The sequence below is a fragment of the Opisthocomus hoazin genome, chromosome 4, assembly GCF_030867145.1.
Source record: "Opisthocomus hoazin isolate bOpiHoa1 chromosome 4, bOpiHoa1.hap1, whole genome shotgun sequence".
Classification (NCBI taxonomy): domain Eukaryota; kingdom Metazoa; phylum Chordata; class Aves; order Opisthocomiformes; family Opisthocomidae; genus Opisthocomus; species Opisthocomus hoazin.
Window position 1 is genome coordinate 35,919,790 of NC_134417.1, and position 25,524 is coordinate 35,945,313.

A 25,524-nucleotide genomic window follows, 5' to 3' on the forward strand; every position below is an offset into this window, starting at 1 on the left:
AGGGTGATTTCCAGCAGAAAGAGCAGAAAAGCAGCTGCCTCCGGAGAACGTGACATACCAACCTGCCCATGTGGCACCTTACACTTACCTTTTCATACCTCTGCATCTCTTAAAACTGCCTGCGTTCAGGCTATGCCAAATGCTATCAGAAAAATTCTTCTGATAGTATTTCTGCTATGATAAAGCAGTTTATTAAAACCACAAGAAAATCCATTTCAATACCTGTTTCAGATTCTGCCTAGCAGATTTGAAGAGGTTGCTCAAATACACCAGCATGGAAAACTGGAAGTGTGCAGCTGAGATTTAGACTTGCCAGCACTCCTGGGCTGAAGTCAGACAGGACCAGAGGGGCAGGAATTTTGTGTGAGGGCTCACAAGTTCAGATAAGGTCACAAACCCCACCGCACTTGTATTCAAAACTTTGAAACAGGAGAGGGAGACAGCCAAGGGCTTTGGGATAGGATCACAGCCTGTAGCCGCTGGCAGGATTTCACAGGGCTTGAGGAGTGAAAGGGGAGATGGGAACCGGTCAGGACAGAGCCACTTTCAGCACAGGCAATGGGAACTGCTAATGAAGGACAACAGGAACTAAAAGGAATGATTAAGAGCTCAAATATTTTATTGGCAAGTTTGACATCTGGTTAAACAATACGTACGTTTGAAGCTTGACATCCAGGAGCTCTTGTATACAAACCACTGCAGTACCTCAGCAAATTCACAGGGCGAAGGAAAAGCCATTTGAATGCCACAGACTCCCAGGAGCAGGGCAGACAGCAGCAGGCAAGCAGGTTAGCTGGGAGGAATGGAACAGGGATGGAAGAAAGCGCAGGATGGATATCCAGCTCTAGACATCTGCCTTTCCTAGCTCAAATTAACCAGCTTATTTCCCCAGGCGCTCTCTATAGAAACAAGCTTCTCCAGAGGGTGATTCACTGCACAATGTTATACTGCTGCTCTGCAGAGCTCCTGTGAATTTATTCCCCATTTCTTAGAGGAATGCTGCTCTCTCCAGCAACTGCAGAGCATGCCCAGGGAGACGTGGTGGCTAATTTTGATGCCTATAGACGGGGAGTGTGAATCTCTCTTCCCCTCGCCCTTCCCCCAGCTACCCGCTGTGAATTAGCATGTAAACAAGTGGTATTCACCCATATTCACAGCTGAGAATTTTGTCAAGGAACGGGACCTCTTGTGTGCTGCCATACATAGCAATTAGATACGCACAGCAGATTTTAATTTCATTTCGATCCCACATGGACGTATTGCATTTTGCCACAAACCCACTTTTTCCCCTCATACAGCATCAGATCTGCCCAGGCAATGTCCGTCACCTTGGTAGAGACGTCCTTGCGAGCGTTCAGTAAAGGTGTCCATTTGGGTGGACAAGTGCACGATCTGCCGGAAACCCATGTGGGTTTCAATCCATTGAAGTCAACAGGAGGAGGTTTTAAAAAATTTTGCATGCGGAATTCATTCACATATCAAGCTCCAGTTCCTCCTAAAATCTGACTGATTTAGGAAAAAAAAATACACAGTCTTTCCATCCCTGTTTCAAACTAACTGAAGCATCCAGCTTCTGAACGAATGTGATTTACCTAAAGGAAGACTTTCTCCCATCAGTATTGACTGGCTGTAATTATGTACTCATTTCACAACATTTATGCTCCCTTATTAAAAAATTGCTCAAGTGATAACATAGGAAAGAAACGACGGTTCTGTGTTTAAAAGAACAACTGCGCAGACTGAAGTTTGCTGCTATATTAGTACAGCACCAACAGATGCTGTAATTAGAAAGTAAAAGGCAAACAGAGGAATTGTTAATAGTTTCATGCACTGTTTAGGCTTTTCCTAAAACTAAAATGTTTCTTTAGGGAAGTGAGAATGTCTTCATACGTGACCCTGGGACGACTGTAAAATGCTAAAGACCCATCCCCACAGGTGTCATACACCATAACCACATGGCTATGTTTGCAAATTGCTCCATTTTCTACAGTTCTAGTCTAATTCTATCACTATTTCTACTTAATTTCACTGTTTCCAGGAGAACGTTAGGTGGGGTTTTTTCTTAAAGTCAGGATGTATATTATTTTTAGCAGTGATCCATTCACATGCTGAATTAGATGCAGAACACACATGAAGGACAATAACATGCTGCTTCCAGTACGAAAAAATAAAAATATTTAGATTCAGGGGAAAGCAGGCAAGCGATGTGTTAGTTTAATGTACTGTTCTAATCTCCGCTGGAAAAAAGGTTTCTCTGCTGGCACAGGGCACCAGAGAAATTAAGTGAGTGAACTCAACATGGTATCTATCAAGAGACAAGATATTTCATCTGTTCTGGTTTGGTACCAATGTAGATTCTGTTTGAAGGCAGATGATTTCCAGTGTGAAAAAAAATACCAAAAACAAAACAAAAAAACCCAACAAACAGGCACAACTACTAATTAGAGCAAACACACAGAACAGTTCCAGGCATCTTGAAGAAAAGGTCAGGACTGTGGTGACACAAGTTCTGCAGATCAAGTAAAGGGGTGGAAAATTCACCGACACCTTCATTCTAGCTAATACTTCTTTCTAGACAATACTACATGAATACCACTAAATGAGACACATCTCATTTCCAAACATCTCTGAACAGAGCGGGGAAAACAAAAACACAAGAGGGAAAATGATGTCCAGTATTTGCAGTCCTCCAGGACCTGTTCTCGGGGACATTTCCAACTGAGCTGAGTGGAAGCAACCACAGGACAGCTCGTTGCTCCTAGGTTCCTATCTGCCTGGAAGGACAGCAATGCATTGGAGCAGAGTAACGTTGCTTTGTGCTGGCACACGCCAGAAGGCAGGGGGTATAGCCCAGGCTCTCCAGCCCACCTGGAGAGCCTAGGAGTCACAGCGAGTTAAAAAGAAGGTAATAAAACAGAAATAGCAACTGCTGGATGGCAACAGTGAGCTCTAGCCCTACAGCTTTCCCGTCTGCCATGTTCCTCCTTCCCCAAGAACAGTCTCAGGAACAGATTTTCTCTGGCTGTTCACAGTGCTGTTGGATCACCTCGGCAAGGTCAAGACACCGCAAAATTCGCCATTTCTCAGCAGCCAGCTCCTCCCTGGATACCTGGCCCAGCAGTTTTTTGGCAAAGAGGTTCTGATCCTGCATGAAAAGGCCCACAGCAGACCTCGGAGCTTGAGGGAAGTTCTCCAGGCAACCACTTGTGAAACAGAAGTTGATTTTCTTTTCACGTCTCATTCCTGGTCCCCTTTCTTCAATCCAAGTCAGAGGTCTAGTGTGGAGGAGAAGAGAAAAAGAGCCTTTATGAAGAAATGGAATCAACAGTTATAGCTTATGCGTTTTTTCCTCAGCATTTACAGAAAATGTGCTAATAAGCACACCGTTTTTAAATTTCAGTCACTGCATATTCAAGTAACGTGTTCTGACTAACATGCCTTGTGGTTATGGAGTTGAACACCAGGTAATAGTCTTAACTCTGCCAGTGCTTCGTGCCATGACTTTCAGCACACCATCTAAGCTCCCTCCTGCTTTGTTTTCCCTAGGTACAAAGTGCAGCCAGCAGTGTCTAGCCATCTCACAGGGAAGAGGGAAATTTAATCTGTTTGTTTGTGGACTTGGATGAAAAGCGCAGTTAAACATCCAAATATTTTGTGCTTGATTCAATCCCAGCTAAACTCACAAGGCCCTCAATGTCTGGTCATTCCTCCAGCAAGAATAATCACTCGGATACACAGTGACGACCAAGGTGCCATTGTGCAAGGTGAACACCACCCGTTTAGGATGAGCTGGAGAGACAGCAAGTTCACTCACGCAGGCACTAGTGCCCGCACTCTCTCTTGCTTTCTCTTCACTGGGAGCACTGAGTTGATCCTAGAGATGACACCAGAAGATGTCGATTTTGCCTGTCTCAGCTACATACTCTCAGGCAGATCTTTCTTCGTCAGAGCAAAGTCCTGTCTTCTGCCAACGTGTTAGCCACAGCCTCCAGGCCAAGCATCGGTGCTGCTGGCTATCGACTGGCATAGCTCACAGGTCCTCACACTTTCCTCCCAGCTTCCCAGCTCAGCTGAGGAAACAGCAGCCATGGGAAGTGCTGCATCGCTTCAGGGGTCTTCACAGGCTCCCTGGCCCAACACTGCAAATGCCTGAAGAGGTTTTGAGGAATGGTCCTCAACACCAGCCACGGCCACGACCCTCCCTTCCTGCTCTTTTGTCAACTGCCTCAACCGTGCCTTTACCTTTCTGCAGCTCATTTATCAGCACTCACTACTGCCTGTGTTTAGAGGATGTACATTATTTTTCTTATTTGGTTATTGATGGCCCTTCCACGGTCCTTTATGGCTCACTTTAGTCTGCCACTCACAAATTACGAGGGCATCAATAGCACGGAAGAATAAATTCTGTCTCCAAGTACTGCCCATTAAATCTTCAATATCATTAGATCTGGAAAGAAAGTCCTTGTCAGTCTACCCTGAACACATTCTGCAGGGCACTCAGCTTAATGATTCTGCACCTCTCATCTTTTATGCTTTCAGATCCAGTTTCTATATTCACATCATTGCATCAATTATTCTTTGCTTACCTGTACTGCCACACACGCACCCTACAAATTAAGCATGGCCAGATGAACCTGACTGAACAGAATAAAACAACTGGAGAAAAAAAACCAAAGGACCCAAATCAATCACAGCCTGCAAAAATGCACCAAAAAAAATCCCCAGAAGACTGATAAGCACAAAGACACCATGTGTTTCAGGAAGTCCCAAGGCTACATGTCGCTGCAGGCCAGAAGAGTGCTCGAGGGCCATATCGCTCACTGTTTTCTATGTTCTCAGTCTCCTTCCCCAAGGTGCCGGCTGATGACCTTGGTCCTAGGCACGCCGCTGAGCAAGATGGGCTTTGCTCTGACTCGACAGAGCTGGTTTTATGTTCTTATGACAGCAAACAGCCACAAAGGGTTCAGGCCACTCTTACAGCTGTTTTATCGCAGGTAAAATGCCACTGGGCAGGCATAGACAAAGATCTCCTCTATGTAATAGAGGTGAGTCCATGATATGATCCAAAACAGGCAGTTTCAGTGCAGGGCCACCTCCCTGGGGTGATCTAGAGCAGATGCACACCAATGACCAGGCTCAAGCGTATGTCGTCTTCTCCTCTAGCTTGGGGAAGTCACAGAACCAGAAGCAGTCATGCAGAGAGGGCAGAATTTAGTCAAAGTAATTAAAACGACTGATTTAGATCACTGAGCAGGAAAATGTTGGGTTTACTAATAGATTTATCTTAACTAAATGGATTTTTAGATATTTTCCCAAAGAGAGGTTGATTCTACTTGATTGGTAACCAAAACATGCTACTTTTTAATTAACAACAAACTCCTACACTAAGATTATTCCCAAGTCCGCACATTCTTTAAGCAATTTTGCAGCTTAAGAAACAGATTTGTATTTTATGCCAGAAAATTGTGAAGAAGTGCCGGGTTTTTTAATGGATAATTTACCCATTTTCATTAGAGATATGTATCAAAGCATTATGTGGCTATGGATATAGTTATTTAGAAGTGCTAATAGTGTTACTTAGAAGCAACAAATGCAGCATTTTTGGTAGCTGAATAAAGCCACATAAAATACGTTGGACAGTTAAAGAAGAAAAAGAAAGTTTAACCAAACACTAACAAACCACATTTACACTGACTTTTTACAAAGCAAGCACTATTCTGCAGTGAAGAAACCATCCTGACTTTTTATGGTCATTTTGTCTTTCCAGATTTTAGACTGGTAGTGCTCTCTGAGCTACACTTTATTCGGGGATTGGAAGAGACTTTCTGCTTTTCTGATTCCCTGTTTCTTCACATAATGAGTGGCCCTAGGTGGACTGCCCTAGTAAAATAAACCAAAACGAAGTGAACGCTCTTTGTATCTGCAAAAGAATTAAGCTGGTTTCATGCTCAAAAGAATTCTGGGTCCACTCAACATTTTATGCAGCAACTTCTGCAAAAGGCATGCATCACATGATTTTTTATGGCTGTTCAATCTGAAGCTTTTTTACTACACTTTGTAAGCTTAGATCTCAACGCAAACATCACTTCAAACATTTATTGCCAGAATGTGTGTTCAGAAAATGCCTTCAATTTCTTTTAAACATCTTCCTTTTCACATTTTGAAAATGCCAGTATTTTTTATTTACCGTGCAATCAAAAAGGGCTACCTTGCCTTGGATGGGAATAAGGCAGTCGAACCCTACCCCTAGTTAACATCAAAAGAGATGTTGCCCAAATCATTATCTCCCTGACTCACACTAAAAATTCGTTTTTGACATTTACTGAATCCAGGCTCTGTAATCCTGGGACAGAAACTGCTGTCCCAAACCAACTGTGCTGTCAGTAGAGGTTTGGCTTTTCCTGGATTGCTCAACATTTTATCACAGAGACGCCGTCAGCTCAACTGTCTTGGAAACACAACAGAGGCCGAGGTCATCTCTCAGATAGCTGGGCATCAGGCATTAACGCACACCTCCAAAATCCACCCAGAGACAGAGAAGCAGCCAGTGCGGGCCCTGCAGCAGAGACAGACTATAGCCTTTGCACAAATCCCTGCTTAACAAGCAGAACACAAGCTGTCGCATTCTGCACCTGCTGTATTTTCCAAGGCAGAAAATAGGCTGAATTAACCTCATTTCTCAAGGTTAGTGCATTAACGTCTTTTGAAAAAGGATGAGAGAGCTCTCGGGAAAGGTGCGGACCTTTCCCACCCTTCAGCAAAATAAAGGTTGGACAAATTAGAGCCATAACACCACCACCATGACTGCCGGGCTATAACTTCACTTGACAGAGAGTGGGCCAAATTCTCCACTGCTGTAACTCCACTGACGTCAACGGGGGAAGGTCAGCAGGAAACATGGCCCTGCCGCCAGACAGAATACAGGAACACTATGTAACTTTCCAGCCGGCGTAAATTATCCCAGAGACATAAAGCTGACTGTCCTCGAGGTCGTTAAAATGCTCATGGGGACAAAACACTTACTGACCCATACAAATAGTTAGCAGTGGGCTAAGAAAAGCAGGTATCGGTTAGTGGAGTAGAGCAGGAAAAAAACCAGTAATCCAGAAACAGTTCTGTATATAGCAAATATCATACATAGCAGCTAAGGACTACCTAGGAGACAGGACAGCCAGAGAAACGTTTAAGCCACCCTCTAGTTCCACCTGCTGGAATTAGTTCAAAATCTCACTCTATATAGATCTTTACAGCTACTCGTATTACTGGCAAATTGCTAGGAGGGTAAACAGAGCTTGTATACAGAGCTCTGTCCTCTCACAACCGCATTTTAAAAGGAATTGGAAATCACGTTTTATTTAAAGAGAGAGGAAGATTGCTAAAATAAGATGTTAATCCCATGATAAACTGCAGTGGGCTTTGTAGGACTGGCTGGTAAAATGCTGAACTAGTGCTGCAGTGAAACTAACAGTTCCAATGAGCCCTGATTATTCACTCCCCGAACAGCTAGTCCTTCAGGTTATTACTTTTTAAACTAAACACTTCCCTAAAATTCTTAAAGTAAGCATTCACATTTGGTGGACTTTTTCTTTTCTGTTGTTGGGGGGGTTTTTTGAGTGTTCTAACAGTATATGTGCAACAAAAAAGGGGTAGTTTATTATAAACGAGGACAAGCCAGAATTTTCCCATGGGATCTAGTTTTCGCTTGCTATCCCTAGTCTTCTCATCTTCCTCTCGTCATATGTCTATGAGGGGGTCACCTGGTTAAAAGGCAGTGCCTGCTATATTGTAAAACAGGAAAAAAGGAGTGAAGGGAAAGGCACATATTGTTCCATCGCCATTCCTACCTCCTAGGAAGCATATAGCGCTTGGGTAACTTCTTTATACCTTTTTAATGTCACACAATTCTCAAGTTGCATCTATAGCATGCAGTAAACTATCATCATCAGTAACTTCAACCCATTTGAAAGGACATGACCTCCCTGCGGATGGCCCAGAATTTCCAGCAAAATACACCACAAGAATTTGGACCAAGTTGAGTACCCAATCCACAGTATGAAACACTATTTGATAGCACAGTTATTGGTATCATACAATAAAAGGGAGATCAAACTCATTATTATAAAATGCTTCATCCAAAGAATTTTCTGCAAGAAAGTCCTAGTGCAATGACTGGAAAAAATTACAAGTAATCCTGGCTGCTGGACACTCACTCAGTCTGACACGTTCATGCAACAAAAGCAAAAAGACAAGAAATAGGAGTCAGACTGATGTCCTACTAAGGAAAGATCACTTCAGGACAGCAGAGTAGGCATTAGTCAAAAGCAAACTCTGCATATAGGCCTTTCAGTAGTTTGTTATACTTCTGCTCAAAGTGTACAATTTTCTGTTAAGCTCCAGCTAGTACTACATATTAGCACAAGCATTATAGTGCTATAAATTACGTATTATGACTAGTGCATTACCTTTTCAAACAGTCATATATTTTCAACCTTTAAAGATATGTTAGCTTTCAACACACAACTAGACTGTCTGACGCTAAACAAAAAATATTCTGCCTCTGAACAATTTTTCTGAGTGCAAGAGAAGGATCTTTCAGTCTTGGGCATGGTAAAATGCATTATGGACCCATTCCTACATTCAGACATCATAAAAGAGCTATTTAAACCTCCTTACACTCCTCAGCAGACATTGTTTGGTGGTGGCTCTTTTTACCGTGATTACTACAGGAAGCACATTCAGGTCTGTTTCTCTTGTACTCTTTCATGCCAGCATCCACCCATTCTGTTTCCACAAGAGGAAGAAAGGATGCAGAACTTCTGCAGACGACACCCAAGCAGCCTGGCTCACCTGCTGCTATGACCATTACTCACTTCTTGTTTGCTGTCTGAAAGTGAACAGTCATTCTGGAATAATTCTTATCCTTCTGCTTCTCTCTGGTGGCAGAGGTAACAGTGAGGTCTCCAAAGAGGTCAATCAGCCAAGTCAGTCGCGCAATTCCACTGAAAGCTGGGAATCCTGTTTTGTTTTCATCGAGGACACTACCTGGTTCAACAGCAACAGAAAGTCTTGAGAAATGCGAAAGAGAATAATGTTGTCTGCATAGCAAAGGCTGAAGAAACTGCAGTATTGCAGGCTTAGAGACCAGGGTGTAGAAAGGCCATGAGTGGATGGACTGAGTAGGAAAGTCAACAAACACGGTCAACCTTGAAATAGACCAGTTGGTGAGCCATGACAGAGAAGGCTGCACAAAGTACACATACAACTAACCCTCCAGGATGTGTTGAGGTCAGGAGGATGTATGTGGATTCAATGAGAGAATAAAGTAGGGAGAAAACAATGACTCAAAAATCTCTCCCAGCTCTTCTGGGGCCAAACACCAGTATGGAAGACCAAAGATTCCCACTAGAAATTGGGATGCTTCCTATGAACTCATCCACCTCTCTGAGACCAATATGAATGAGAAAGTGGTCACTACCACCAAAGTAAAAAAGGGATGAAGAAGTGCAAATTAGATTGGCAAAGCACCAGCCCGTAGAAGACAACTGTTAAGACAAAGGTGTTTTCCAGACAGTTCTGTAATTTCATAGAAATATCCAGAACTGATACCTGTGTCTCTAGTCAGTTTATAGAGACACTCTCATCTAAAAGGACTGAATGAAGCCTGGAAGGACTGGCATCCCTGTGGAGCAGGCAGACAGATCCAGAAGGACTTCGATTTCCTCACAGCTACTGACCTGTGAAATGCAATGTTCCCTTCACCAGGTCTTTCCCAGCCACCTCTTTTTTCAGTTGCTTGTACTCTTCAGTCAGAAGTTCAATGTGCTCCACATGGAGGACTTTACCTGCCATTACAAAAAAACCACGAAAAATCAGGACAGATTAAATAAGAGCTTTCTGTGGGAATCAAAGGCACATCTAAGCAGTAGAGGCTTCGCTAGCTACCAGTTGGAACTCACTTAGAAATGTTCTCACGCATGACTGACAAAATTATGTCAGGAAAAAAACAAACATGGGCCCTGCGCTGAGGCATCAATCTGGGTTAAGGATTTTCAGGAGATAACAAATATAGGGACTACAGGAACAGTAGCTGCTACGTTTAACAGAAACTGTAATGAAACCCATTACCTAACTAAGGCTGAAACATGAGTCTTCAAAGTAAAAGATGAACTAATTCTTGGCCTCTTTTCCCCTCACATTTCCTTGTTCTGCATTTTTCGTCCTAGGGTAGTAGGAAAGAAAAAGGAGGGAGAAAAAATGGTGTAATGCTCATACCAAGAGTGTAATGATATGTTAAGCAGTACCTCCCTCCATTGCAATTAATTGGGCTACTTTGGGACAGAGGCTATTGGAAACACGCTGAATGTGGCCCTCATTCAATATGTGTTTTTCTGGAAGGTTTCCAGGCGAGTCAATTTAGGCTGCTGACAGTAACTGCTGCTGCTTCAAGAGAAGAGGCATAAATTCTGCTCAATGGGAAGCCATTTGGCAAGCAACAAGGCAGTAAGTGGTGCTGGTACTGGGGAACAGCAAAGCAGAAACCCTATACCTCCGGTGTTTTAGGACCAAAGTCACAAAGGAAATTTTTAAGAAGGAGTGGTATAAATAGTGCAGCTTGTCCAAACGGTTTGCACTCTGCTCCTGCCCAGCACTATTCTGTTTCTTGCAGCCCCATACATCCCCACCAGCCTCAACTGAACTGCCAGCTTCTGACCCTTGGCACTGCAGAGATGGGACCACACACTTTCCAAAAATAAAGAGATATTTCTTAGAGATAAGCTGTCTTTCAGACAGAGATGCCTTCCTGGCCTACAACAGCATGAGTAGCGGTGTGTGACCAGCACATCACAAACGCTAGAAGCTAGGGGAGCTGTTTTCAGTTTTATTTTCAGGGAGAGAGAGGACAGGCAAGTGCACAAGTCCAACGCCTATACTCATTAAACGCTTTACTATCACTATGACAGAAGTTTCCTTCTCCAAATGCATTCTTACTGTCACAAGCAGACATCAGTTCTTTTGTGAGGGCAAACATACCTTATTCTTAGCAGTGACAATTGTGTGCTTATTTCCCCATTGGCACACGTCTTAAATCCTAGACTGACACATCTCTTGAGAAAGGCATACTCCCTTGTATGTCATGATTAATAGTACACTGGAGCCCTGCCTTTGAGTTTGATGCCTTTCGTGCTACCCAATAGGTAATACTGTTTACACCCTTGAGAACAAACACGCTACCTTTCTGCTCAGCCATCTCCCAGAGCTCATGGGCCGCCTTCGCAGACAAAGCCATGGGGTACTCAACGAGGACATGCTTCCCTGCTTCTAAAAACATTCTGAAACGGATACAAGATCAGTCTTTAAAAAGTACATCATCATCATCATCATCTCTCTCCCACAGTCATCCCCATATGGAGAAATGCACAATGTGGAGTTACAGAAATAAATGGCAACTTTCCTAGCAAGGATGGTGCAGTGGCTGCATCACACATTTAAACACCAGTAGAGCTGGGTTTTAATTGTCCTTTTCCCGTAGAATTCCCTCACTCACCTACAACAAACGCTGCAGAGCTGAGCACTGCAATTTCTAACTTTCAGACACTTCAGTGGCTGGAGTGGGGCACTGGAGTGCCCTTCCTCTATTTAATCTGTGAGGAAAGGCTTTGAATCTTGTTTTAAGCTGCCTGTCCATCAAACACAGGCCTAGAGGTACATAACTGGAATTACTTGCAAAATGAACGCATCTTAAATCCTACTTTCTCCCAGGGCTTATTGGGTGCTGTAGGGAGCTCGCTATTATTTACTTCAAGCTTCTAGCATGACAGTCTCTCCTCCAGTGCCTCCATCGTCTCCTGCAACAGGTTTACACAGCTCTTCTATGCTTCTAAATTGCAGGGGAAAGGTTGGGAAAAGGGGAAAAAAAACCATCTGGAAATACCTGATGGTTTCTTCATGACTTCTGTTCTCTGTGCTGATGAAGGCTGCATGGATCTCTTTGCTGCTTAGAGCATCTTCCAGGCTAATCTGCTTGGCCTCATTAATATTGCCAAAACTTCTCCTGTGTATAAATACAAGCAGAGCACAACCATCACAGTCCATTCTTCCCAAGTGCATATTGTGCAGAAGCACTTAGACATTGTTCACATGGACCACTGTCTCACTGAATTCAACCAGGACAGAACAAAGGCAGCTTGTAATCTGAGAAGGGCACGAGCACTTACAGACAGAAACAGAGTGCACAACAGAAGAAAAGAGATGGGTCAGTGTGTAGGTGGTGTTATCAGTACAGAAACTGTCCTGCTATTGAAGCTTAAAGTGCTTGTTGGGTTTGTTGGTTTAGCGTTTTGTTTTGTTTTTTAATAAGCATCATTACAAAACCGTCATTTTAAGAGAGTGACTTGAAACAGGACAGTACTCCTATGGGAGAACTCCCCACCATGTTGGACAACACGGGCAAAAGCACTTGAGTTGGCAGGGCCACATGCAACTACAACAAGTACGGACAAGCAGGAGAGGGACAAAGCAGATGCTTGGCTGTGATGGCTCATACCTTGCAACACACACACCGTATCAGAGCTAAGGGGAAGGCTCTCTTGGCCACCACTCCAAGCACATCTCCACCTGAAAATGAAACACACACACTCCCCCTCAAAGCCCTCTGTATTAGCGAAGACTGGAGCAGACACCTTGACAGTGTTAGGATAGGTGACAGATGGCGTGAGGGTAGGCCACAAGCAGGACTTGAAAGAAAAGACAGATGATGTTTGTAAGTGATTGGAATGCAAAGAGCAAGGCAACATATCCAAGCAGCTGTCTGTGAACTGCACATTTTGACAGCACTGTTTCTCAGCAGAAGTAGTGGAAATCCTGTCTTCAGCGTTGTTCAAAGCTAGCCATTGCACTAGCAAAGGCATCAGGGAACCAAGAGTGTATTTGGCAGGGAGATAAACTGAATGACCTAATGGGTCCTTTCAGTCTCATACAACCCTGACTGAATGATTTAAATATAGCTGGAAAAATACATTCACAGTCTGAGATCCATACGTGTGCTGCCTAACTATTTAAAACCTTTATACTCTGCTGTTATAGGGCAGACAGTCTAGCAGGAATGCTCAGAGGGAGGTATACGTGCAACACAGTCCTGCTAAATTTCCATGGCTCCGAGCTAGTGAGAGAAACCATAATGTTGCTCTCTAAGAGGCAGCCTTACTGTATATACCAAATTATGAGATTTTCTTTAAAGACATCTCCAGGTTTGGTATTTGTTTTTTTGTGGGTTTTTTTTGTTTTGGTTTGGTTTTTTTTGTTTTTGTTTTTTTAATAGAATTTTAGCATGAAGTTCCGGTGTTAGGAGTTTTATAACATATGTTTCTGTAAAAAAAAAAAAAAAATTAAAAATCTTTGTAAAACATCTTTTATTTTTTAAACATTTCTATAGATTTCAAGCAGACATTACCTCATTAGTGTAATTATTGTCTGTACCATCCTAAACCTACAGAAAATTTCAGTCAGACAGAATTCTTTTCTTTTTATCACACAGATCCTGCAGCGAGAACATCTCTCAGCTTTTATTTTAGTCATTTCTGCAAGGTATCTCACTAAGATAACCTATTTGTTCCCTCTTGGAAAACTTTCCATGCTCATTTCCTAGCTGCCACTCAGAATAACAGGTATATTTGCATAAACTTCCCCTTTTCAGACAGCCTTAATTATAAGAGAAATATAAAACCTTGGATATTCATTCCCTGCCTCCTCAAATAATAGTCTTCCACATGGAGAGGCACGTGCACCAGAAGAAAGAAACATTACAATATCCATATTAAAGATGCTAAGATGAAATTTCTAACCTGGATACAAATCCAAAGAGTTTCAGGTGCTCAGAAGGGCTGGAAGGCATCGGATTCATCAAGTCTCGGATCCGTGCTAAGCCAGCAATTCCAACTCCAACCACCACGGTCCCAAACATTTTGTTAATCTGACCAAAGGAAAAAAAAAGAAAAGCAACATTTTTTTCTTTTAGTACGGAGAGGAGCAGCTGGGAGGGGAGGGGAGAGGACAGATTACTCTTGAATCCTGCTTTCATAGAGCCAAACCTTAGTCAGATGTCAGCAACCAGCTAACAGAGATGTGATGCTATAGGCTACTGAGCTCGTTTGCATCCCATCAAAATGTGGTCAAGTCGTTCAGCCTGTTATAGGACTGCTCTTGAGACTTGCATTTAACAGCTATTATATCACAGCTCCGGCACAGCTTTCTTGCTTTCCGTGAATAGAAGGCAGACTTCAAAAGTGAGACATTCTTCTATTTATATCACCGCTTCCACGCTGGAAAGGAGCCAGAAGGTTCTTGCAAACCCAGCAGAGCTTTATATAAACCCTGCCGACTTCCTGAGCGCCTGCAGCGCAGCCTGCTCCGGGCTGCCACGCAGACCCCCGCAGCGCCCGGCAGCATAGCCAGAATACTTTGGGACAGGAAGCAAAGCGCATCTTTTCTTCCCCCGTGTAACCGCTGGCACGTCCTACAATGTCAAGATGCAACCGACCATCTGATAATTCGGTCAAGATGCTTGCTTGACATTTACATGCACGAAGAAAGCTCTGCCATCTCTTTAATGACAAGGAGGCATGTCCTCAAGATTTACATTGCCCAAAAGCACACAACTGCATCATACGGAGGACGAGCCAGGTATCGCACCCGCTGGCTGGCCTGCTGGGCCACGGGTGATAAATTCTTCTGTCGGTTTTAAGATTTGCCATGAATTTGCGGAAGCACTGGGCAACCGGTGTAACCTTTCAAATTTGCACTGTTCCACCACCCTGAGGACTAGCAACACTTTGGGAAATAATTTTAATATTTACAGGAAAAACAGCCTAAAACCAAGTCAGGTCCCCTGCATTTTTTGTTCCTTCCATCCTACAACGGCATCCCTTCAAACTCTGTTTCTTCTGTTTCAGTGTTCTCCTTCCTGCCACTGCCAATCCCTTCACCCAAGTGAATTCTTTCAATTGCTTCCCTACCTGGTTGTTGCCCTTCAAATCCTTCCAAGACTTGCATAGATAAATGGACAACCCCACTTCACTCCTCCTTGTGCCTCTCGTCTGATGGGACCACAGTGCAGCAGCACAGCCATAAGTAGCTGTTCTGTCCGTGATAGAGTTTGACAGCTGCTAAGAAATTACATCAAATGGCACAAAAAAAACCCCGACTCCCTCTCCAATAACACGCCATGCCTGGATTTTGTTTTTCTATAAGCTCCTGCCTAAGTATGCATTCCTGTTGGTGCTGAACTCTGCTCATTTTATACATGCCAAAAGGGTGCAAGAGTAAAACACACAGCAGCATGTTTAATATATGAGAAGGAATGAACAATATTGGAAAAGATCTCTAGGGGGATTACAGTGACATGTCATTACCAGATATTTGAGGTATAACTCAATGACATTGCTCACCAGGGAAGAGAGATGTAGAGGGCTGAAAGAGAGGGGGGGAAAGGAGGGTAGCATAAGCACACAACCCATGTTCTGTTCCACTCACAAGCAGAGCTCTGGTCTGGGCTCTCAGTTGCACTCGCTGTTCTCTATGGCCAAAGAGTCAAGAGACTGAGACTCACAGAATGATCTCAGCTGGAAGGAGCCCCTGGAGGTCACCTGATCCAAACCCCACCCAGACATACCAGGGCCACACTGAGTTCTGCCTGTCACCACTGATGAGAATCCAGCAGCCTCCCAGTGCCCCTGCTGCAGCGTTTGACCACCCTCACAGCAAGAACAATTTCTTAGCATCTATTCAGAGTTCTCTGCGTTGCCTTTTGCCATTGCACTGCACATCTCCCAAAAGAGCATGGCTCCAGCTCCTCTACATCCTCCCATCAGAAAGCTTTAGGCAGCAACAATACCCTCCTTTACCCTTCTTTTCTGGAGGCTGGACAAACCCAGTTCACTAAGCCTCTCCTCATTCATCATCTGATCCAGCCCCCTCACCGTGTTGGTGGCTCTCCACTAGACTCACTCCTGTATTTAACTTATTTCTTGTACCAGGGCACACAAAACTGGACACAGCACTGCAAGTGTAGCCAGCTCCTGTTGGCTACACCCTTGCTAATGCAGTCCAGGACATGGTTGGCCTTCTTCGCCAGAAGAGCACACTGCGGCCTGAGGGTCAACTTGTCAACCAGCATCTGCAGGGCACTTTCTGACTTTCCAGCCAGGCAGTCCCCAGCATGTACTGGTGCACAGGGTTATTCCACCGTGGACAATGGACTACGTTTGTCTTTGCTGAACTTCATGATGTTCCCGTCTGCTGTTTCTCCAGTCTGCCTAGGCCTCTCTCGTTTGATTTGATCCACAGACTTGCTGAAGCTGTTCTCCATCCTATTGCCCAGGTAGCTAATAAAGACATTTAACAGTACTGAAGATGAGCACAATGCTTGCCCTTTTCCAGTCACCAGGAACCTCCCCTGATTGCCAAGTGGCTTTGCAGTGACAGCAAGCAAGTCCCTCAGCACCCCTGGATGTACCTTGTCTGGTGCCAGAGGCTGCTGTACATCCAATTAGCTCAAGAGCTACATCGCTGTCTTCCTCTGCTGTGGGTAATGCTACATCGCCACAGACTCTGTTAGCAGACTCAGAACCCCAGGAGGTCTGAGGAGGACAGACCTTACTAGTGACAGCCGTGGCAAAAAAAGGCATCAAGTACCTTTAATTTCCTTCACGGTGGCCCCACTGAGCAGCAGGCTTGTATTTTCTCAGCCTTCTTTTTGTTGCCAACGTACCCAGAGAAACCTTTCCCATAGCTCATTTCAGCTCCAGCTAAGCTTTGCCTTTCCCAGCTCTGTCCCTGCAAGCTTGCCTGCTGTCTCTGTGTCCCTTCTGGATAGTCCCTCTCAGCTTGTGCGCTTTCTTTTTGTGTTTCAGCTCAATCAGGAGGTCCCTGCTGATCCACAGCAGCTTTCTGCCATGCTTGGTTCTGCTTGGAGCACACTGGAGCGCGGCTCCTGTGGTCTGGGGAGGTCGCCCCTGTAGGTCAACCTCAGCCCCTCTGACCCTCAAGGCAATCTCCCATAGGAACTTGCCAAGCAGAGCCATCAAAAAGACAAAAGTACTGCTCTTCTGAAGGGTATGGTTGTAATTCTTTAAAATTTAGATTCATAAAGGACTCCAGTGTGAATCGGGACCAGGTCAGCAGAGGTTTAGAAGCAGTCCAGCTGGAGAGCAGCTGATCAGGGGCTTACTTCAAGTTCAGAAATTTTCAAGGTTACTGGAGTGTTAGGCTGTTAATATTTGCCTACTGCCTTTAGCGGGACTGGGAGTAGGAGTCACACAGCAGACAAATTCCCCTGAAGCTCCTACAGTCCTGTTGTTCCCCAGATCTGCTTTTTTTCTGGTGAGCTGCTGACCTCTGCTTCAACAAAGCAGAGAAGGTGGGGGAGCTGACCACCTTCTTCCACCACCATGAGCAAACAACAGCTCTCAGCAGATGCTCAAGTTGCGGCACATCAACGTTTTTTTGCCTCTCCTTTGAAAAACTTTCCTAGTTTAATCTGATGAACAACTTCCGACCTTCCCAAAACTCACATTTAAGAGAAGCAAGATGATTTCAACCTAGGAACAAAACCTGTTACTATGCAACCTGTTGCCGTAGCAACCAGCCATTCAGTCCAGGTCAAGGGTTTGCAGGCTAATACAGTATCCACAAGGAATGACACCGCAACTAAACATGCATTACAGAACCTTTGCTTATGTGCGTAGTTAAGAGAAAAATCGCTACGTCTGCATCCCTGCTGCTGCTTTTTATTACCCTCATTCTTCTCACACAACAAATCCTGGAGCTGCTCAGGGAGAAAAGTAAATAGATGTTTTTTGGAATGGTCATGAACCAGGCAAGAGCAGAATACAGAACACTCACCTGAAAGTCCAGATGAATATATGAAAATTCACTGCTTGGTTCAATCCTTTACACTAGGATAGCAGCTACAGCTATCTTTCAAGTACAAAAATGATAAAAGAGAAAGCCCAAACCATAAACTGCTGTGCCTGCCTTCCACACCTTTTACTTCAGATAGGTGACCTCGGTTAAAGCTTTGACAAAAAGATTTCAGAGGCCTTTTCAAGGCTGCTGAACTTTGGCTCCTGTTGTATATAAAAAATTGTACAGTAAGTGATATAACAGTGCATCACCCAGCATCCAAGAGCATTCTTCTCCACCCTTTCCTAACTGGCTGAATGAAAGCAAAGGGGCTGTTGAGAACATTAGAAAGTGATGTCCTTCATGGTCACAAACTTGTGATTGAAGCGTGCTTCCCACCACCCAGCAGCAGCTGCCCTGGTCTGGTCACAGGCAGCCCTGCCAGCCCCACCAAAAGTCCCTTCTGAACCGGGGCAGGAGGCATGGTGGCTGCCCTCTGGTCTTCCCCACTGACAGCCAGAACAACTGACTCCTCTTACTGAGAGAGATGTGCCCTGCGTGACACTGAGCAGCAGACCTGAGAAAGGCATCTAGCTGACAAAGATCATTTATCCTACACCAGTATTTCATCATCCTGTCACCCTTCTGCTCTCTGTTGAGTTTTCTGTGCTTGTGCTGCTTATTTCCTCCATTGAATAGATATAGACTACTCTGTAGCAAAAAAAAGGTGCTCTATACTGATGTGGGAAATTGAGAATTAGTTCATCTTGCTATAGCTTTAGTTTAATTTTGTTATATAATTTGCATCTATGTTAAGGTAAGAGTTAAACACTTTTCTTCAGTTTAGTTCTGCTCTTTGTAATCTTGCTAACAAGGACTGTTGTGGCTCAAACGTAGATAACAAGAACTGCCTGCGAGTCAAACGAAGAGAAACAAGGACCGATAACCAGAACTTTGTGGTCTGTAAGAAGCAAGCCTCTAGCTGAAACTGTTTCTATGGTTTGGGACTCAGCCAACACAGACAACTCAGGAATTTTTGAGCCAAAGGTGAAAGCACACAGCGAGGAAGACTATGAGCCTTCATCCAGAAGACCCCCACAGACGACCACCAGACGACACTGCGCAAGTGCTAAAGGGGGGTGGAGTATGATAACGAATTCCTAAAAATAATTACAATAGTCCAGCCTACTTAGATAAGTTTTGTAATAAATAGGTGCGTGCTTCGTGACTCGGTGTGCAAGTTAAGAGGAGCGATCCCCCTTGCACCCGGCCACAATAAACATACCTGCTTTATAACTCTCTGAGTTGTGAAGTTTGATTCCGCACGTCAATACCCAAGTATTCTTGCAAAATTCAGCAGTAAAACAGGAATATTCACCAGCAAAACAGGCAATGTCCAAAGGGATCGGTCACACAGCAAATGTGTTCCTCCCCAGTGCAATCACAGTGGAACTTCGTCCCTACATCTCAAAACTGCTAACAGTCACAGAGGTAAACTTTAGGCTTACCTCTGTTTTGTGCAACAGCGCTAAGGCCATGCAAAGCCAGTGCAGAGGCAAGATAAAAGGCTGAACCTAAGAATTATCTCCCCTTCAAGAAAATTTTTCACAGCATACCTAGACATTCAAGAAAATTTTTCACGGCATATCTAGACATTACAGGATGAGAACGGGTACCTTCTCTCATGATATACAGAGAATTTCAGTAAGCCTCGTGCTTTCTCCCTGCAGTTTCCAAAGTCTTGTTCCCACAGGTACGAATGAGTGACTCTTCTGATATCAAAATATTTTGCAATTAATCTCACCTGCAATAGCATAGGAGTGATGCGGGAGCCTTTCCTGAAGCACTCCCAGCCTGGTTTTTTAAGTGTGCTACTTCAAACGACTACCCCTTTACTGCCACACATACCTTAAGAGTAGCAGAAACCTTGCAGATGAGTACTTCATCTGAAAAGACTGCTGTCAAGGTTAGTTCACGTTTGCATACCCAACAGATGAATCATTTCATTCTCACAGTAATTTTTCATCGATTTTCACTCTCTCCAGCACCCCCTTCTATAGCTGTCAGGTCTTTTCTTACCTTAAACCTGTAACTCTACCAAACCTGAGTGCTGACATATGCTGTCATTTCCATCCTGCCACTAAAAAATACGCAATACAATCCCTATTGACCTGGCAGCCACCTCCCACTAGTCCCAAGAGTAAAGGGGGACTCCTATGGCCAGGGATCAGCAACTGGGGAGACTGGGATTGAGGGGCAGCTACTGGACAGACTTACTGTCCGAGTCTGGCTGCTGGAGGGATCCACCTTGTACATCTACATATATTCTCACTAGCGGACCTCCATCCTGCTCAAATAGAGAGAGGAAAATGATGTGGCTTCTGGTGCTGCCTGTGTTCCTGCGAGTGCTCTGCCTGTGGTCGGCGTGGCTGGCCACATCCAAGTGCACATACATAGTGTGTACGTCTGCCCTGTGTACATGTGCTAACCGGGAATATGTTTTCAGCCTCGCTGCTGGTTGGACCAGGGGCCATGGAGCTGCAGCAGCCTCGCCCCTCACGGGCTGTTGGATTCAACCCAGTATTTTCCCCTAACATCAGCCAGATTGGACGGAAGAAGTTCTCCAGAGCTCCCTATGCAGCAGACTTCTGGATTAGACATCATAGAAAATCTTTTCTCTGTTACAGCAGCAAACCCCTCAGATGGGCCTTGCAGCATCTTCCTTAACAGAAGTTTTTAGGGGAACACTGGACAGACAGCAGCAGTCACTGTAAAAATCAACTAGTTGAAACCTTGAGATCCCTTCCAGCTCTCTGGTTTCAAATACCCAGAGCCCTGGAAAATGCTGTATTGGGGGTGTTGGTACATGTTACAGCCTGTGCCACCACATCTTACTTTACCTATTGTCTACTCATGGCAAGAGGCATCTGCCTGGAACAGAGAAAGAAGAAGCCGAACAGTGTGGCTTTTGTTAGTGTTGTCTTTTAAAAGCGAAGAACTGCACAATTGCTCCAATTTAGCAGCTATTCAAAGGCATAAATATCCTTTGTTCTGCGGGAAACGACTTAGGCACTTTAACCTCTGTATGTGCTGAAGTACCTTTGGGAAGCAGACCCAACACAGGCCTCACTGATCCTAACTTAAGGCAGAACTTGAAGAAAAAGGAGAAAAAGAAATGAAGGCAAAGAAAATAATTGTTTGAAGGCTAGCATGCTGGAGCGGGAGTTCGTGGTTTTGCTCCGCCTTTGATGCAAACTAGAGATAAAAGTAAAGTCCTTCTGCAAGAAAGAGACAGTCAGGAAGGCAACCCCCAACGCTCTCTTTGTTACTTCTCTTTAAAACACTAACTGAACATTAAATGAGGTCAGAAATTTTCCCAAAAAACCTGCCAAGACCATTTACAGTCTCCACATTTCAGAGGAAAACAACACCACCTAGAAGGTGTAGAGCAACCACATACATTTTCCTTGAGAGTTGTTTGTGACGGTCTTAAGCATCAACCCTCCCCAGTATCTCCGCATCTCTCCCACCCATCTCTCCGGCTCTCACAACCCAGGCCGCAGCTTCCTGGCCGGCACACAGCCTCTGGCAGCTGAGTTCTACCTTCGAGGCACTAACTCTAGCAGAGGTTTGCCAGCGGAAAACAGTCTGTCATCCTGACTGGCACCACTGTACCTTGGAAACAGCCACAGCAGGCTTTTCTTCCCGGCTTTTCAAATGTCATTTGAACAATACAGCTGCATCAGTTTACATTTATATGCAGGCTTATTTGCCCAGCTTTTCTGATTAAATTCTCGTTTTCCAGCTGGCCGTCAAAGCTGAAGTTGATCTAGTTATGTCAAGATACACACCAGATGCTGTGTTACAGCTGCCAGACAAGCACCTTTACTACATACACTGACAGTTAATAATTAATGGCTGCACTTGTAACGGATATACTGTCTCACCAGCATTAATACCTAAGCAGAAAGGAAAACTTTTATTAAAACATACTTCTGCAACTTAACTCTACTAACTCTAGAGTCCACAGCAGTCCTGAGTCCTGTCACAGTGAGGTTGCTCTCCACAGCCTGCAACTCCATACCTGCAGCAAATATATCTCTCAAAACTAACATAGAACCATGAGAGGTACTGGAGGAATCAGAAAATCTGCTTTTAATACATGACATGCTCCATGCTGTGGAGGACTGAATCAGGAGTGCTGTGACGTACATGCACGGTTATGAATGACCATTTTGTCCTGCTCTCTGTCTGTAGTCACCCTTTGTGGTTCAGATTTGGTTGCTGGTCTGAAGAGGAAAAAACAAGGCAAATAACACTTCTGAGATGGAGTCCCAGAGATGTGCAGAGAACCAAAGTCCTCAATCTGCCTCATTTTGTTTGAAACTCTACCCTGAGATAACCTGTATTGTTTCAACTGGGGGGGGACAGACAATAATGATTTGTGCAGCCAGTTTAAATGGTGGACCTCGCCTATTTAAGTGCTTTGCATGAGACAACTGATTTCTCTAGGTGACAGCTCAGAGCCAAATTATGTTTGGATGTAATTTGGATACTACACTACTAATGCTGAAACTATCCAGGACAGAACCGAGCCCATTTTTGGGCACCTGAAAAAAATTAAGAGAAAGACATGAAGGACTCCATTTCTTATTTTATAAAGATATTCCCTTAAAAAAAAAACCCCAAACAACACCACCCTTACTTCTAATGTTAAGTTTCCAGTAACTACTCTGGAGTGAATTACAGAGAGCCTTGTGAAGCTTCTGGTGAGTAAATAAACAATCCCACATAACTGCAGCCTCATCACAGCTATTCTTTAACCAAAAGGCTGCTTGTATGTGGCTAATTAGTATATGACTAAAGCAAAGAGAACCAGAAACAGTCCCAAAAATTTATTTCAGGCTTTAATGCCCTATAACCATTTTTAAAAGTTAATTTGTCCATGGTGGTAGAAGAAGAGTGTTTTAACAAGCAACTGTCAGTTACTTTGGAGTAAAGTCCAATTTTAGATGAGCATTCGGGAGAATCAGCTATGGTGTGGAGCTATCAGCAACTCACAGATCCTAATTTTACACAGGATCAAACAACATTATTGCTACAGTACCAGTCTGTGACTGAACACAGGCTGGAGAAAATAACCCTGAGTAAAGCTAAAAATGGTACTTAAAGAGGAAAAAAAAAAAAAGCCATGAAACACATCCTCCACCACTTTTTTGACTTAACGCCCATGTAAATACTAAAGCTGTCAAAAAGTTGAACTCTGCCAGGTCCCTGTGGACCGCAAACCGTGTCCCCTGGCTTCCCTGCAGAATAATAAAGCCACCAGAGTAAAGTCTCCACACGGCCAAGTGGCTGAACACTGAGACTCTGCTTAAGCACCTATTTCATACAAAGACATTGCTGGTTTGTGCTGACTCTTACACTTTTAAAAATTGAGTGCTTTTCGTGTTCGCTAAATAAAAATCGGAGGACTACCCATCCCTACTTGCATTTTTGGGGAAGCTTTACTTGGAGTTAATCACAAGAGGTGTAGCTGACAGGGCAGGGAGCTGTGTTTTCGCTGTGTCGCCTACCGGGAGAAGACGCTTCTCCATCTCACTGGATAGATTCACAAGTGCTCTGCAGATAAACTAATGCCAGGAGAGGCTTCTAAGCCTTTGCTGTAATACAAATGAAGGTGATGATGGACAATTACAGAAGAACGTGCTGAAATAGTTTCTCAGTTACTACACTACATCTGCCTCTGAATTTGCCTGCCAACTACTGTAGTCCTTTCTACAAGCACTTTCTTCTTCAGAGGGCCCAACAAATGCAGAGGTGGGCTGGGCAGATGCAGGAAAGCTGTATTTTCAGGCTGTATTCTTACTTGCTCCCAGAAGTTTACTGGGTGACCTAAAGCAAGCAAATCACATCCCCTTTCCCTGTCAGTCCTCCCAATTCCAGAACAGGGAAAATCTCTCTCTGCTGTAAAGCACTCTCAGACCTACTGATGATAAGTGCAATGTAACAAGTAGGTATCATTACAACTCCTCTTCTTCACTGCAGGAAATTCCACACAGATCAGACATCTAGAAAAAGTGGCTATAACTAAGGTTTGTATTGAAATATCTCTATAAAACAATGCCATATAATGCATGACAAAAAAAAAAGCTTTTTCTTTCCTTTTTCTTGCTGTTAAATTCATCTGAAACCTGAACCCTACAAGGAATTATATGCATGCTTAGCTTTAATTGCACTGATATCAATGAGAATACTCCTACAAGTACATTAAGAAATAAGAGCTTTTGCTGTTTAATGTAATATTAGTAGGCACAAGAACAAAACACATATCCAGCCCCACGTATGTTCTTTTAATATCTTTATGGACTCAGCCCAACACATGATACCTATCTTCCGGTCCACTAAAGGTCACTGCATCCCAGATCTGTAACAGGCTGACCTATTTTGAGAATTCCCCAAATAAAAAAAAACATTCCTGCTACCTGCTGCAGTCACCATAAAGTCATTGCTTACCATGGCTGATGAAACCCTCTGCCTCCATCATTAGCATGACAGCACCAGAGGCCTGCCCCATACTCTCTTCAGAGCAAACAATATACGCATAAGTTGTAGCTGGTCAGACAAGTGTATTTTTCTAGCTGACTTTCTCTTCCCCTACCCCAGCAAAAATGTTTTCATCTTTCTAAAATAAATTGAGAGCAAAAGAAAGGTTTTTTTAACACCCAGATTGAGATAACTTGGGAATTAGATAAAGTTTTGCATAATGTTGTAATCTTAAAAATTATGCATACAATGGCTAACACCTCTGTCATTTTATCAGTCTACCGCTCCTTAGCAAGGCCTGAAAAATGCAATGAATGCTCTCCATTCCCATTAAATTTCAGAAATCTCCCAATGTCAGCAATTGCTTGAGAATAAGAAAAAAAATAGCTCTTGAATGAAGATTAACAACTGAGGTTACTCAATTCCCTCTTAACTTTAGAGTTCAGTATTTTTCATGTTACCAGGCACTGCAACACTCCAGAACCATACAGGCCAGTCACTAGCCTGCTCTCTCATAAAGAGTTAGTCTGCAATTCAATGTGATTTAGCAGCCAAGTAGTGCTGACATGCTACTCATCTGTTAAAATTGTCCCAAGAAACCAAAAACACCTTTACCAAAATATCAGCCACTAGAGGGGGCGTTTGGTATCCTACTGATAAGAAAGTTAATTTAAAAAAAAATAAAAGGTTACAGGAATGCTGTAAAAGCGTATTTCCCACAGTACTTCAACTGCACATTAGGTCCCATGCAAAATTTTAGGAAGAACAATACTTTTTTGTGTATAACCAGACACAGTGCAAAAGCAAACTCCACATTTCCCCTTCCAATTCCTAGGTCTACCCACATCAAACCCTGTGATTTCTACAAGCAGAGATGTACTTTATATGCCAAGAAGATAACTAAATTACCCACTAGTTTTGATTTGGCTGTACAGTCAAACAGGTCTGAGCATGCCTAAATCTGAACCTTCAAGTGTGCCAGCCTAGAGCCTGACATGCTCAGGCTCACACTCGGGCTTGACAAACAAGCGAAAGAATGACCTACAAAATGGTTCCTATTTACAACTGCCTGCCTCTTTA

The 25,524-nt window shown here is 43.8% G+C and overlaps 1 protein-coding gene across 3 annotated transcripts in view; it reads right to left on the minus strand.

Moving 5' to 3' along the window:
- Positions 1–613: 613 nt before the first annotated feature.
- BLVRA (biliverdin reductase A) overlaps positions 614–25,524 on the minus strand; it is a 33,409-nt gene continuing 8,498 nt past the window's right edge. For 2 of the 3 annotated variants that reach the window (XM_075418570.1, XM_009943036.2), the window contains 6 exons: positions 13,842–13,969; positions 11,933–12,052; positions 11,233–11,330; positions 9,735–9,842; positions 8,871–9,042; positions 614–3,275 (listed from right to left, as the gene is read on the minus strand). In XM_075418570.1, coding sequence (XP_075274685.1) covers positions 3,002–3,275; positions 8,871–9,042; positions 9,735–9,842; positions 11,233–11,330; positions 11,933–12,052; positions 13,842–13,969 — 900 coding nt within the window. In that variant the 3' untranslated portion in view covers positions 614–3,001. Of the gene's footprint in view, positions 3,276–8,870; positions 9,043–9,734; positions 9,843–11,232; positions 11,331–11,932; positions 12,053–13,841; positions 13,970–14,087; positions 14,196–25,524 lie in introns of those variants that run through there. The other variant, XM_075418571.1, reaches the window with a different exon arrangement.